At 43.3% G+C, this 15,965-nt stretch overlaps 1 protein-coding gene across 1 annotated transcript in view; it reads right to left on the reverse strand.

The window, feature by feature from the left end:
- The window catches only part of TXNDC5 (thioredoxin domain containing 5), a 32,695-nt gene that overhangs the window by 7,292 nt on the left and 9,438 nt on the right, over positions 1-15,965 (reverse strand). The window contains exons 3-7 of the mRNA XM_028512049.2: positions 12,075-12,180; positions 5,555-5,651; positions 2,934-3,049; positions 910-996; positions 63-203 (exon numbers count right to left, since the gene is read on the reverse strand). Coding sequence (XP_028367850.1) covers positions 63-203; positions 910-996; positions 2,934-3,049; positions 5,555-5,651; positions 12,075-12,180 — 547 coding nt within the window. The remainder of the gene's footprint in view (positions 1-62; positions 204-909; positions 997-2,933; positions 3,050-5,554; positions 5,652-12,074; positions 12,181-15,965) is intronic.

The following is a 15,965-nucleotide window of genomic DNA, read 5'->3' on the forward strand; positions in this document are numbered from 1 at the left end:
CTGTCCCAAGCATCAGAGGAGAATGCAGAGAGCCGTGTGGGCAGTGCTGGGTGCATACCCACCTTGTCCTCAGGCTCTGCAGGCAGCGCCGGGGCCTCAGAGGGCTGGGCGGTCTCTGGGGTACCCCTGGCCACACTCTGGAGCTGTGATTCCACGTACTCTCTCAGGGAGTCCAGATCCCGCTTTCCCTTGTACTGGTCAATCTGTCCAGATAAGGCCACACAGCAACATGGCCGAGTTAGTGTGCTTGAGTGCTTGAACCACTCACAACTCCTCCGACCCCAATGGCCCACGTTGAACCCTCCTCCCATCATCGGTCTTCCCATGGCTGTGCAGACTATGTGAGCTGTGTGAAGCTTGTGTGCTCGAATTGAAATGGGAGAGCACAGATCATGAACTGAGGGTTTGGCTTTGGTGAGAGAACTCTACAGCTTCTTCCTTCTGCAGAGCTGAGTCACAGAAGCCTGGGTGCCAACTCAGATACTCTGAGAAGCTGGCCATCAGCCAGAGACAGAGGCAGGGCGTGAGAACCTTACCAAGAGTGAATGTTAACCCTGCTCAGAGGTCACGATCAGAGCTCAGTTACCCTAGGACAGTAGATTTGGGTTATTCCAGTGATAACCTGAGCCACGTGAAAGGTTTCAAAATGGCGTAAGAACTGACGGTTTTTCTCAACTACCCAAATCTTATTAATTAAGAGAAGGCTTGGGAGTAAAAGGGAGAAAACTGTACTTGAACAATGATTAAAATAAAAAAAAGAGAGAGAAGGCACCTTTATTCCATTACATGTGTTCCTTTAAACCAGTGCCCAAACAGTCCACGCTGGCAATTTGCCACGGCTGTTAAGCTACTTGACGACTCAGCCCACTGTGGTTAAGAGAAACACTTTGTCCCAGCACCAAGACGTACCTTTTTACCATCTCGGAACCAGAGAAGAGTAGGGTAGCCACGAACCTGGTTTCCTGAACAGAGTTCATAGTGCTGTGTGCAGTCAACCTATAAATAGAGATCATAGAGATCACGTCCTCAGTCGGTCTCTTTGTGAGCCTTTCTGATAAAAATGGACTGCTGGGCACTCGCTCATCTTTTTTTTTTTTTTAAGGAAAAATTCTAAAGCCCCTGATTTGTAGCATCTCTGCCAGCAAGCTGCAGTTTCTGCAGAGACTTTTTCTAAAGCTGCCTCAAAATATTCAAGCTAAGGGAGCGGGATGACAAGATTTAGAGACACGATTTATTTCTCTCACTTAAAATGCCCATTTTTAAGAAGCAACACTTCACCTTGAGCAGGTTAACAAGGCGGAGAAGGGGCGCCCCGCCCAACACCCGGGCCACAGCGCTAGCTTGGAAATGTATTTTCAAGTCCAAACTTGTGGAGTTTTAAAATCAAGGAGAAGTAAGTAGTCAATTCTAAATAGAAGTACTTGGTATATGAAAAAGACAAAACTGAAAAGATGTCAAATTAAGATCACACTATTTCCTTCATTCTATAAACTCAATTTACCAACTAACACAGCTCCTCTTCAGGTATTTTATTTCTTTTAAATCTTTATTAAGATTCTGCTTGTTCAACATTTTCATGCAATATTTTATCTGAAGTCACTTCTTTCTTTTTCTACTGGCATTAAAATCAACTATGTGGGACTACATTGTTTTTCAGTATGTCAACAGAGTAGGATGAAAAATGTTACTTTAACAGATGACTAAAATCAGAGAGCAGTTAACAGTGTAAAACTAAAGCACAGGAAGCGTCAAACAAAAACTGAGGGGGGGTGCATTTTGGGGTCCAGGTACATATCTGTCCAGAGATGAAGGACCACAGACCAGTTACTGAGGCTGTGTCCTCTCTAGTGACGTAAACTGAAAACAATCCCCCATTAAAGTTTAAAAAATAATTTAAAGTAAGGATACAAGATATAGGGAAGACAGAAGAAAATTATTTTATGACTACTTCCATGAAACGTTCAATAAATATATAATCATAATCATATATATATATAAGAACATACCATGGGAAGTTGCAGTCAACCCTGGAAAAGCCCATTTAACTAACAACTATTACAATTTCCTAGCTATTGGCTCCACGCCAAGCATACTAAGCTTGCTCCATGCCAAGCATGCTAAGCTTTTTACTTTCATCCTTGTGACCACCAGGGTTAGGTCTCATCTCAGTTTCCAAAGAGGGAGAATGAGGTATAGTGAGGTTGCCCTAGGTTGGCTAGCCAGGTCCATCTGACTCCCAGATTTATGCTTTTGCCCATCTCGCCATGCTGAGCTGTCTCGTTAACTAGAGTTCCTGGACACACAGCACGGCTTCTGTATAGAGATCAGCCCCCTGGCAATGTAGAAAATGAGATATTTATTAAAGGAAATCTAGGCAGGGATGTCTGTGGATGCCACAGGATGGATAAGATTAAAAGTGTTTGATGGCACAGAAGTTGTTAGACATCACTTCTGGCTTCTCTGCATAAAGTGGGAAAAGCTGGAAAGAATTCCCGGCAGCAGAGCAGGCTGGGGCTCACCACAGGGAGGGGCTTCTGCGTGTCTGCATGAATACAGAGCCGAGCGTCCTTCAGGAAGGAGCTCTTGGGTGAGATCAAATGTGAACAGTCTCCAAGTACGTCCACTGAACATTCCCTAAGGCTTTGCCCCCTATCTCTGCAGAAAGGGTTCTGGGGCTGCCAATTCAGAATTGGCTGTTGCTTCAAAATAAACAGAGGAGCCCAAGCCATAATTTATCTCTAGGCCGTGGAAAAGCCAGCACATGAGAAACCAGGCTGCCATCTGGGAAGGTGAAATGAATTATCAAGTGGTGCACTAAATGGAACTAATAAATCAAGTTTGTGCCTTTGCACACAGAATGAATAATGGGCTACTCTGCTAATTAATCCAGCCAAAGGCAGTCTATTTCCAGTTTAATAAGGGCTTTCACTTACCTTGCCAATCTTGACAGTTTCGGAATGTTCGAGGCCCAGAGCCAGCTGCTCCCAGGTTGGAGCCAGAGCTTTGCAGTGACCACACCATGGAGCGAAGAACTTGATAAAGTGGTCGCCTTCCGTGGGGAGCCAGGGCAGAGAAGGGGGGAAAGGGAGTGTAACTTACATGACACCTAACTAGAAACTGAATGGAAGCATCTGATCTTTGTTTTCTTGCAAATTTCAGTTCAGTGTGAAACCTTTAACTGGTAAAAAGTGACTCTCCATCAAAAATGTCTATATCCATGAGTTCGTTAACAATTCTCAGAACAAAAATTAATTTGTAATCTTTGGAAGACAACAGGGAACCAATTTATTGGAAAACTAGAAATAAAAGGAAAAGAATCAGGCATTTACCCTGTCTTGGATAACCAAGTGGTTAAGTCAGGACAAGTTTTTCTTGCTAAAAAAAGGAAGATGGGATGCTTGAATTAAAACAGCAGCATTTGGTGTCCAGAATGAACGAACAAATCTAGGCCCTGACATTACAGGGACTTTGGCAGCTATGAAGTCCTGCCCAAACCACCCCCCAAAACATCAAATGGAAATTGGTACTGTCTCTTGATCCAAGTAGCAAGCAGTTCACAGGGACTAGAGGAATCAGGGACACAGGTTAAACCACACTGTGGGGAGACAATCAGCAAAGGCCACACAGGGGAACTCTACAAGTCAAACCACCTAAGTGGTGAGAAACGGAATGGAAGGAAGAAGGAGCTGTCGGGGGTACATGAAGATTAAACAGATGTAAGTGAGATAAATTTTAAAAAGACCAAGCTAAATGATAGCGTTGAGGAGCACACACTTGTGTGATGACACCATAAAGAAGAGCAAGGAGAGGTTTCTGTAGAAGTCAGGACGGTGCCTCCTCAGGGGCCCTGTGATGGGCAGGCTGGCTGGTTTATTTCTCCAACTGAACAGTGGTTACAGGGTGGCCAATTTATAACAGTTCACCAAGCCCCACCTCTGTTTCCTATATCTGTGTTTTATTTTGCAATGAAACAGAAGGCTTAAGAAACTGACAATTATGCCCTGGCCCAGTAGCACCCTGGTATACCAAGGTTGTGGGTTCAATCTCCTGTCAGGGCATTTACAAGAGTCAACCAATGAATGTATAAATAAGTGGAACAACAAACTGATGTTTCTCTCTCTAAAATCCACAAATAAAAATTAAAATAAAAACAATATAACTCCCATGGCTAGGAAGAAAAAACCAAACCCCCAAATGTCATTATTTAGAGGTTGGAGATTTTTTTTTCTAGGCTGTTCTACCTTGACCAGAATCTTAGAGCCTAAAAGATGTCAGGCTGAGACCAAACTGAAATGTGGCTGTGGCCTCCTGTACTCAGCAGAGGTGGCATCTCTAAACACTGCTCTTCAGCGGTGACCTGCTCAGGGAGCGACCGGAAAGGGTCTGCGGAAATGGTCTATGACAAGGTGATTTTGGTGGCACACCTGCAGGGAGCCCAAGCCAGTCTCAAATTAGAGTGCATCCCCTGCAGGGGAAACCCCTAACGTTCCACTGTCAGAGCACTGGTACAAATTAAATAGCCATCTATAAGGAAAATGGACAACAGTTGAAAGCATCACAATTATTTTTTACCTTCAATGTGGTGGGGAAAAATTTATTTAGACCTTGAGTGGGGTTGGGCTGACTCTCAGCAGGCATGAAGTTACAAGGCCAAATATGATTTTAAGCCCCTTTTCACAGCATTTCCAACCCAGACTTATGGGAGGATTTCTCTCCATGGTAGCATTTGAGAATGGATTCAGCAAGAAAGCTGAATCTACTTTCAAGTCATTCACTGCTGAGCCAACTCTTCTGAAACGTGAGGAAAGAAGGACTTACTGACATTAGAAGTTGTACACAGAGCATTTTAATATTTAGGAGACCATTTTCAAAGATGAGATATAGTCTAAAAAAGATTCTACATGTAAAGGGCATGAATTCTAATTCACATGTTATAACGGCTTCACTGAACAAATGAAACTGTAGTTTAAACAGATAAGAGAAAGTGTTGGTTCTTCCTCAGATCAATAAGTACATGATTAACACGAATATAAACACTTTCTTACCCAAGGATGCACTATCCAGCTACTGTACCAATCGAATATGTCACTCATGATTTATGAACTCCAAATTTCCACACCCATGGCTTTAGCTTATCATTAAAATTCTCGCCCTGGCTGGTGCAGCTCAGTGGACTGAGTCAGGGTATATGCCTGGGTTGCAGGCCAGGTCCCCTGTAGGGGGCATGCAAAAGGCAACCACATACTGATGTTTCTCTCCCTCTCTCCCCTCTGTCTAAAAATAAATAAATTAAAGCTTTAAAAAAGTTTTCATTTCCATAAGAACAGAAAAAAGGAGGAATAATTCCCGAGAGGAAGAGCATTAAAGTGATATTAATGGGTGATGTTAATGGGTCCTGAAGAGAGAAATCCTGACTTAGTGCCATAGATGCTGCTTCCTGTGAGTCCTCAAGTGGCAAGAAGGACAAGACCAGCAAGCCAGGGAGTGACGGATGGTCAGTGGCTCTAAGAGGTATGTACCCCACTGGGAATGCCCACAAATGCGCCTGCCATACCTTGTGCGACGTGCAGCTCAAAGTTGCTTGCGGAGAGCTCATACAGCCCCTGCTTGAGCTCAGGTGCTCTGGGTGGTTCTACTTCTGGCTCCGGTGTCTAATGAGAAGAAATGAGAACACAGTCACTGAGCTTGTCAGTGGAAACTTAGTGAAACCCATCAGAGAGGTGACCTGTGTCTGTCCATAACCTTCTGCAGATCTTCCTTACTTGGCTACCTTTCAGCTATGTGGGATGCCGCTATGTTGAGGGAGATAAGGCCAGGGCAGGAATGGACTGTCAGGTCTTCGGACACATCAGTAAGAAGCCTCTTGCTGACCTCCTCCTCCTTCCCCAGCAACGTCCTAGCACTGACAGTAGAGGGAAGTAGGTGGCAGCCATCTCCGCTTCAACCTGTCCTTTGCTGCCCCAAACACAACTAAACAGAGCAGAAAAACTGAAGGACAGGCCCTCCTCTACCTAGCACCCTGTCCCGCTGTTTGAAACACGATCTGAGATTTCACCTAGACTACAAAATGAAATTCCTGATCGCCTGGCTCTGGAGGAAGAAGTACCTAAACACACAAAGATACCAGAGTAGACAAAACTGAGAATGAAAAACCACTAGAGAAGAGAACGACCTAGCTATCATTTATTTACACAAATGGTAAAAAAGAGAAAAAAAACTGTGAAGGAAAACTATGAAGGACGTGATAAAAGAGAAAGGTAGGTGATGAGAAGGTACATTTAGATGAATCAAGGCAATAAAGAGAAAATCACAGGCAAACATAAGCTGTAATTTTAAGAAATATAATTCACAGGACTAAGTTTGGGAGAGAAACAAACAACGAAGGTGCAAGAAGTGGCTTTTTAAGAAAGACACCCGAGCAAACACCAATGGTCACCACTGCACAGTTACCGTAGTACTTATCACACAATTCTAAATTTCTCAGTTTTTGAGGCCAGTACAGCTGGGGTAAAGAAAAGATCTCTGAATTACCATTTTGCTGTAGACACATGGTTATTACTCGATTGCTTTGTGGCAGTTCATATTTCTATTAAAAAGAATACTCAAATTACATCATCAAAATCTTTAAAAGTGCTGACAGCTCAAAGGTGTACAGAGTTGAAATCATAAAGCCCATGAAGTTTTCCTTTCTGTGGCTGGCTTGTCAAACTTTCAAAGTGCTAAGCACCCACACAAAAGGATGCTCAAGAGAATGACGGCTAAGAGGTCCAAACAGGTGAAACAAAACACTCTATATGTGTTGTACGGTGTTCAAAGAGCTTTAGTACTGAGACGTTATTTATGGCACTTAGGGGACACTTTCACTTCCTGTGCTCTGGGGCAGACACCGGAGAGGTGCCTGCCCTCATGGGAACACCACAGCACGTCACAGAAACAGGTACACTTTAGATTCTTTTCTTTAAATAGAGCAATTATATATTTTTAAATTATATTTTATTGATTCAGTTATCCTGACTTTCCCCTTTGGCCCCCCTCCACTCAGCAGCCCCCACTCCCTCAAGCAATCCCCTGTCATTGTTCATGTCCCTGGGTCATGTGTATAAGTTCTTTGGCTTCTCCATTTCCTATACTGTACTGTACATCCCCATGGCTGTTCTATAACTACCTATTTGTACTTCTTAATCCCCTCATATCTTCACCCATTATCTCCCTCCTCCCTCCATAGGGCAACCTTCCAGTAACAAACTTCTTTTCTCTTGCTTTTAAGAGTCCCTCTTTATACTGAACCTTTGGCCTTTTAATAATGATACCTCTTGGAGTGGGCCTCTTGCATCCATAATTGGGACTCTCTGACTCTCTGCCCTTCCTGGACTTGCATGTCTATTTCCTTCACCAACTTAGGGGAGTTTCCTTTCACTATTTTTTCAGATAGATTTCCAATTTCTTGCTCTTTCTCCTCTTCTGGAACCCCATGAGATGAATGTTGGACCTCTTAAAGTTGTCCCAGAAGCTGTTTATACTATCTTTTTTTTTGGATTCTTTTTTATTCCTATTGTTTTGATTGGTTGTTTTTTGCTTCCTTATGTTCCAAATCATTGATCTGATTCCTGGCTTCATCCATTCTACTGTTATTTCCCTGTAAATTGTTCTTTATTTCAATTATTGTATCCTTCATTTCTGACTGGGTCTTTTTTATGCTGCTGAGGTCCTCACTAAGTTCCTTGAGCATCCTTATAACCAGTGTTTTGAACTTTGCATCTGATAGACTGCTTATCTCCATTCGCTTAGTTCTTTTTGTGGAGTTTTGTTTTTTCATTTGGGCCATGTTTCTTTGTCTTCTCACTTTGGCAGCCTCCATGCACTCGTTTCTATGGATTAGGTAGTGCTGCTTTGACTCCATCTCTTCGTAGTGTGGCCTAATGTAGTAGGTGTCCTGTAGGGTCCAGTGGCACAGCCGCCCCTATCACCCAAGCTGGGTACTCATGGTGCACCCTTTGTGTGTGCTGAGTACACCCTCCTCTTGTAGTGGAGCCTTGACTGCTGTTGGCAGATCAATGGGAGAGATTTACCCAGGCCAGTCAGCTGGAAGGACTGGCTGTGACCACCAACCTGCACCCTCCATGGAGGATCAGCTGTGCAGGGGAAGGGTGGTGGTGCTCCCATGTGATCTGTAGCTGTCCACTGAGTGTGCTGGCTTGGGGGCTTCCTGGGTGGTACAGGTAAGCCCCCACCTATGTTTTGCCTGGGGCCACCCTGCCTGAGCTGTAAAATAATCTGAGATGGCTGGTACTTGTGTTAGGCTTGGAGATTTCTAAGTGAAGCCAAACTGTGACTGTAATCTGGCTTCTGCTAAGGATCACTGAAGTCGGCTGTTGCTTGTTTGATAGGACTTAGGGGTTAAGAACCATCCATTTTTATGAAAAAGCAGCTTGGGTGGGCCTGTAAGTTGGGTGGGGTAGAGCCTCTGTGGGTCTCTAAGGTGGGTCACACAATGTTAGCCAGGTTGATGGAGTCTCAGACATGGTACCAGCCTACTGGCTCTGTGGGGGGAAGGTTCAGCAAAGGGACAATGGCCTTTGCTCACTGCAATGCCAGATACTTCATTCTCTCCCTGTATACCACTGGTGCCCTTTCAAACTGCCACCCTGGTGCTGGAGCTCAGAGCAAGTCTGCTCGGAGCAAGTCTGAGCAGGTGAGTCTGTGTGTGGCCTCCCCAGGAGGAGCTGCTTAGGGCTCCAACAGCCTCCTCCACTGACTCAATCTCCGCTGGTTTTCACAGCCAGAAGTAGTGGGGATTTGTCTTCCTGGCACTGGAGCCTGGGCTGGGGGCCCTGGTGTGGGTCTGGGACTCCTCGCCTGTGAGATATCTGTCCTGAGTTTCTATCCATCTGGGTGTGGGGCCAGCCCAATTCTATGTCCATGCCCCTCCTACCAGTCTGGATGGATGTGGTTTCTTCAATTCTGTAGGTGTCAGACTTCCATTCAACTTGATATCTGATGACTCTGAATGATGGCTGTTCTGTATTTTAGTTGTAGTTTTGATGTGGTTGTGCAAAGGGGCGAGCCATGTCTGCCTATGTCACCATGTTGACCCGAAGCTCCCAGTCTAGATTCTTAAGAAAGTGTTCTTCCAACATTGAGCAATGGTATAAAAGTAAAAGTGGTCTTGCTTTTTTTTTCCTGTCTTGATATTTTACGTCTGGAAATATATTCTAAAAACATCACTGAAAGTGGGGGAAAATGTCCTTTACAAAGATAAACATGCTCCTTATAGCATTTCTGATGACAGAAAAATTATAAATACTAAATAGCCATTGACAAAAAAGAGCTGAATTATGGCAAATCCACATAATATATGACTAGTATAAAGACAACATACCTATATAAAAAGATAATAAAATAAAGTGTTTATATAACTGTTTAAGAAAAAATATGGAAGCAAACATGGAAATATAAAAATTGGAATAGACTGTAAGAAACAGTAGGTTTTTTCTTTGAGTTTATTATTGCTGTAACTAGAGGGGAATCTAAATTTATCCTGTATAAATCTAAAAATGTATATATCAAGTTACTTAGGTATAAATACAGATGAGAAAACCTTCTAAAACAGTTTTTGCTTACAATGAACAGCAAAGTTCAAATTGGAAAGGATTTTCTGTTCACAATATAAAGTTTGTTTCTACAGTAAGGCACACTATCATTGTTTCTGCAGTTGTGTGAGATCCCTATTGCTCTGAATGACAGAGATATGGCCAGTGGGTTAACTGTGGTTCTAGAGTGGTGATGGGTGGATCCCACACAACCATGCCCCCACCCACCACAGGAGACAGGACACTGCTTCTCAAAACATCTAAGCTGTGCCTAAACCTGGCCTCCCTGTCCTTCCAGCATGCACTCCAGGCTGTCAACCCACTTAAGAGAAGTTGGCTCACAAGACGAAGTCTCTCTGCCATCCTGATACTGGCTGCTGGTTTCTTAAATAAAGTCAGCAGAGGAGGTTGGATTTTATTTTTTGTAAAATGTTTATTTTAAAAGTTTTTTTTTTTCCAAGACTATTAACTCCTCTTTAAAATTAGCTTCCCCCATCAGAGAACACTTTCATAAAGGAAACAATTTGAAGTTTAAATCTATATGAAAGTCACACCTGGCTCGTCCAGCTTTCTTGCCATAACTGAGATGCAAATTTACTCTCTGAGAGGTTTGTGGTTTTCCCATTACCTAAAATTAGATAAGACTCTGGCCAACTTATTCAGCACCACATTCCAACATTCCTCATCATGTACTTACAGACTTTAAAATGTGAGGCATAGATGCACTCAGGAAGCAGCCAGCTTCTGAGCAGCTGTGACATTTGGGGGAGAGCTGACACACCACAAAGACCCCTGGGCCCCACAAAGCTGCTGGAATTACACACGAGCAAAAGAACGGCCACATCTGTGAACACCTACCTGACACAATAAAGCAGTCTAAGTGAAGTTTTAAATTGAAATAACACTCAAAGCCTTCGGCTGCTCTGAATTTTTTCAACAGAAACACACAGCATGGGAATACTGGGGCTCCCTCCAGTCCCTCACCAACGCAATTCCACAGACTGTCTGAGTCCAGCTGAGCCCTGGTGGGCCCGGGCACTCAGCGCTAATCTGGAAGTAGCACACATGGAGGGACACGATGCATTGTTTATGATCACAGTGATTTAAGAAAACGAAGACTCCCAACGTCAAATGGAGAGGGGGAGGATTGTAATTTTTTCGTTGTAAGTAACATTTCACACACAGCTATTTCTTTAAAAAATATCTCAGAAATCAGTTTCCACCAATTTCCTGATACTACCCTTAATGTAGAGAGGAACATTAGGACACTAAAAGTTTTAAGAGTATTAAATTACATTATCAGCAATGTTGGTTAGGCTGTTACAGACTAAGGGTGGAGAGGAAAAAGGAAAGATCCACATTCTGGGTACAGCAAGTGAAGTACAAGCCAGCTGGTAGCTGTGGGAGGCAGGCAGGAGGGCCAAAGCTGGCCTGCACAGGATACGCTGGTGCAGGCCTGGTCCAGACCCCAGGTGGGTGAGAGTCAACCTCTGATACTGAGGAATTATTCTTAACTGTATTACAGGTGGCAGTCGTGAGGCCATGTTAAAAAGTACTAGGGAGATCTGTCAGATACATACTGAAATACTTACAAATGACACTCCGTAAGGGCTGACTCTGCAGCCAAACAGGAGATAGAGAGGCATGTAAGACAAAACAAGGCTGACAAAATAGGGATAGTTACTGAAGCTGGGGGATGAGCACATGGGACCATCCTCATCACAGCCCTCATCACGCAGACAGCATTCTCTAGACCAGCGATTTTCAACCTTCCTCATCTCGTGGCACAGCTAAACTAATTAGGAAAATTTTGTGGCACAATAAAAAATATATATTTTGCTGATCTGACAAAAAATTATATAATTTTGATTTGTTTACACCAGAGGCTACTATTGTGATGGCTGTTGACACTTTTTTATTTGACAGTCTAAGGGAAAAGAGGTCAGTGCCCCTGACTAAATAGTCAGGCACTGCCTGTTTTAAAAATTCTTGAGGTACGCTGGTTGAAAATTGCTGCACTAGTCTCTTCTTTCCACTATTGGTCATGTTTGAATATTTCATGATAAAAAGTTTTTAAAAAGTTAATCTTTTCCACTTACACAGGTAAGATTTAAAATCATAGAGAAAAAAAGTAGATGGTGGTGGCCCGGGGCTAGGGGAGGATGAGGAGTTAGTGTTTAATTATACTAAGTTTTGGTTTTAAAGATGAAAAGAGTTCTGGAAATGGATGGTGGTGATGGCTGTACAACATTATGAATGTACTTAATGCTACTGAACTGTATACTTAACAATAGTGAAGATGGTAAATTTTACCACAATAAAAAAATGAAGAAGGAAAAAAGTTAATATTTACTTATTATACCAATGAGTTCTAAAAAAGTAAAACTAGCCTTAAAATAGTATCCCTAATTTTTCACCTAAACTGGCCTCCTTATTACCCAAAAATGCAGGAAGGAAGAGGGAGGGGGCTTCCTGTGCACTCACAGCAGGCTCGTCATTCAGCGTCTGCAGCATCCAGTTTTCCAGGGCCTGGAAGTCCCGGGGACCTTGGTACTTCACAGCTTCTTGGCCAGGCTTGAAGAACTTCAGACTGAAAGGGTAAAAAATGATTAGACAGAGCAGATTTTTAAAGCACTTCGAACTGCTCTGAGTCAAGAGCACTGCCTTATCGGGGAGCAAGCTCGTTTGGTGGAGCTGTCAGAAACGGGTTATCAATGGGCTGCAGCCAGGCACACATCTGCCACTCTCTGATAAAACTTGCCAAAGGCAAAGATGATACATTCACTTAATCCTAAACCTTTAAACGTTTTACATTTTATTCAAGAAAAATAAGGTTGAGACGAACACATCAAGCCTGATGCCGTGCACGGAACGCCAAGCGGCAAAAGCTCGACAGTGCAAAACGCTCAAGCTTCTCCCTGCTCGGCATCTGACATCCTCCCAGGCTCTAGCAGTCTTCATATCCCGCTTTCTTTTTCCATGTAAAAAATTAGAGCTGTAATAGAAATAGCATTGTTTTGCAATAAATGTATTTCCAGGTTACTGTGTCAGCTACTCTATTCTTACAAAGCATGAATATCCAGGTATTGTAAGAATTCAAGTCTACAACTGTAAGCACAACCTTGACATTGGCTGATATAGTCTATTCACTTCTTCACAGAAAAGGAATCTTTCCCTTTTTTCTACACATATTAGCTTCTGACGATATCTGCAGATAGACTATGAAGCATTTCTTTATAGGTGAGCAAAAGACATCGCCAGAGGCTGAAATTAATACATCCAAATCATGTAGCATGCCACTGGTAATGGAAAAACATGCTCCTGATAAGATCTAGCAGAAGGTGTCAAGGAATGGGGGTGGGAGGGATTAATTCTTCCACTGACAAAATTAAGAGAAGGTGTCAAAGATGGAGGAATATGGCTACTGACACAAAAAACACAGACTAGCTTTTTTTTTGGCAAGCCTATTCATTTAAAACACCCCTAACACTTGCACAAGCATGTATATGGTGTTTGTTAGCAAATGCCCAGTATGTAGTGTCAAATGGTAAAAAGTCAGATGTGCAGAAATCAGAACTATGGGTTTGATTAGCTAACTCCCCAATGCCTCACAGTGAAGTTTCACAGCTATGTAAGAAAACCAACACATTGGTTGGAGTAGGTATCTAAATTAAAATGGGCTTCCTGGCCTTATCCAGAAGCTAAGATCCTGTGATGGGCTTAGGTGACTTTACTAATGTGCCTCCAATAAAGAATATACTGGGTCTGTCCAGAAGGTATCCAGCCATATAATATGAAAAAGACATTATAGATGATACAACATACAAAAAATATTGTACATAGGACAGTGATGCCTCAGTCCCCTTTAAAGTAGGTACCCTGGGACCTTATACAGTTTTCCCAATCTCCATCAGCTGCCCCATTGTATTTTCCTGAATTTCATCGATGGTCTGAAATCTCTTCCCTTTCAAAGGTGGTTTTAGTTTTGGGAAAAGCCAGAAGTCACAAGGCACCAAATCTGGACTGTGGCGGGCCAAGACACCTGAGTGATTTGATGTTTCACCAAAAAACTCTGCACAAGAAGTGATGTGTGGGGCACTTCCGGCAAGATGGAGGAATAGGTGGACGCACCGTACCTCCTCGCACAACCAAGAACAGAACAACAATAATTTACAACAATGATTTGCAGTCATAATATCAGAACTGTCAGAGGATTTATCTAAATGGAAGTTGGACAGCCTAGAAGTTGAAGTAGACCCGTACATCCAGACTGGTAGGGGACGATGAGCTGAGCGAGCGGGCGCGGGGCTGGTGCGGGTCGCAGGCGCGCAGAGGTCGGGGGAAATTTGGCGCAAAATCGGCGCGACAGCAATCCGGGGCGCGGGAGCGCAGCAGTGCAGCGGTGATCCCTGAGTACGCAAGCAGCGGCTAGGGGAATCAGTGGGGCAGCGACTGGGGATCAGGGCAGAGCTCACGGCCCAGAAGCCCAGGGAAGTGTCTGGCTCCAGGAGTACGGAACGGTCGCCATTGATCCCTCCTGTCCCCGCTCCCGCCCCTGCCCCCACATATAATGTCACAAGCTAGCGACTGGGGCACCCAGCCCGGTGAACACCTAAGGCTCCGCCCCCTACCATAACAAGAGAGACCAGACCGGAGAAAAAATAAATAAATAAATAAAATAATAGGAGAGACAGGGAAAGACAGAAGATATGTTTCCAGCAGAACAGATCAGTCCCCCAGGACTCATCCTTTTGAGTGACCAAGAAATAGCCAATCTATCAGATGCACAGTTCAAAACACTGGTGATCAGGAAGCTCACGGAACTGGTTGATTTTGGATGCAAATTACATGAAAAAATGCAGATTACCATAAAAGGGATGCAGGAAGATATACGGAGGAGAGCCAATAGTGAAAGGAAGGAATCTGAGTCTCAAAACAACACAGTGGACCAGAAGGAAGATAGAATCAACCAAGCAGGAAAGCATGATGAAATAAGAATTCAAAAAATCGAAGAAAAGCTTAAGACCATCGAGGACACCTTTAAACGTTCCAACATCTGAATTATAGGGGTACCAGAAGGGGAGGACCAACAAGTGGAAAAGTTATTTGAACAAATAATAAAGGAGAACTTCCCTAAACTGGCAAAGGGAACAGTATTCCAAGAAATCCAAGGAGCGCAGAGAGCCCCAAAGAAGTTGGACCCAAAAAGAAACACACCAAGGCACATCATAATTACTTTAGCCAAGGTAAAAACGAAGGAGAGAATCCTAGAAGCAGCAAGAGATAAGGGGACAGTCACCTACAAAGGAGTTCCCATCAGACTGTCAGCTGATTTCTCAAAAGAGACCTTACAGGCAAGAAGGGGCTGGAAAGAAATATTCCAAGTCATGAAAGACAAGAACCTACATCCCAGATTACTCTATCCAGCAAAGCTCTCATTTAGAATGGAAGAGAAGATAAAGTGCTTTTCAGATAAGGTCAAATTAAAGGAGTTCATCATCACCAAGCCCTTACTTTATGAAATGCTAAAGGGACTTATCTAAGAAAAGATGATAAAGAAAAGACATGTATAGTAAAAGGACAACAAACTCACAATTATTAACAACCACACCTAAAGCAAAACCAAAAGAAACTAAGCAAACAACTAGAATAGGAACAGAACCACAGAAATGGAGGGCACATGGGGGGCTAGCAGTAGGGGTGGGAGGAGGAGAGAGGGGGAAAAGGTATAGAGAATAAGTAGCATAGAATGTAGGTTGAAAATAGATAGGGGGAGGGCAAGAATAGTACGGGAAAAGTAGAAGCTAAAGAACGCATAAGTATGACACATGGACATGGCCTAAAGGGGGGGAATGTGGGTGGGAGAGGGGGTACAGGGGGGAGGGAAGTGAAGGGGGAAATGGGACAACTGTAATAGCATAATCAATAAAATATATTAAAAAAAAAAAAAAAAAAGAAGTGATGTGTGAATGGTCACCTTGTGATGAAGCTGCCAATCACCAGTTGCCCCTGGCTTCAGCCTTCTGAATCATATGAATAGTTTCCACAGAGGAATGTTCAAGCTTTATGCAAAATCTGATGCAGATTTGTTGCTCTACTTGCTCATTTTGAATGCAACGGCCACACAGTACACATATACACTCAATGGCATCTACCGCCCCCACTGACTAGTACAGTGAAGGCGTCATTGTTCATGCATGTGCATTCCAGTCTAGTTGCCTTTGCTGCCAGGTTACATCAATGTCGCACAAACTGTTCTTGTTATATTAGTAGCTGAACTTTCTCTAGACAGAGCTCCTATGTGCTGCTTCCTCAGTAGCTTGTACTTTTATAAGGATAACAAAAGGCTAAAACCTAACTAGATTTGTTGGCTGG

Source organism: Phyllostomus discolor, chromosome 5, assembly GCF_004126475.2.
Source record: "Phyllostomus discolor isolate MPI-MPIP mPhyDis1 chromosome 5, mPhyDis1.pri.v3, whole genome shotgun sequence".
In the NCBI taxonomy this organism is placed as follows: Eukaryota; Metazoa; Chordata; class Mammalia; order Chiroptera; family Phyllostomidae; genus Phyllostomus; species Phyllostomus discolor.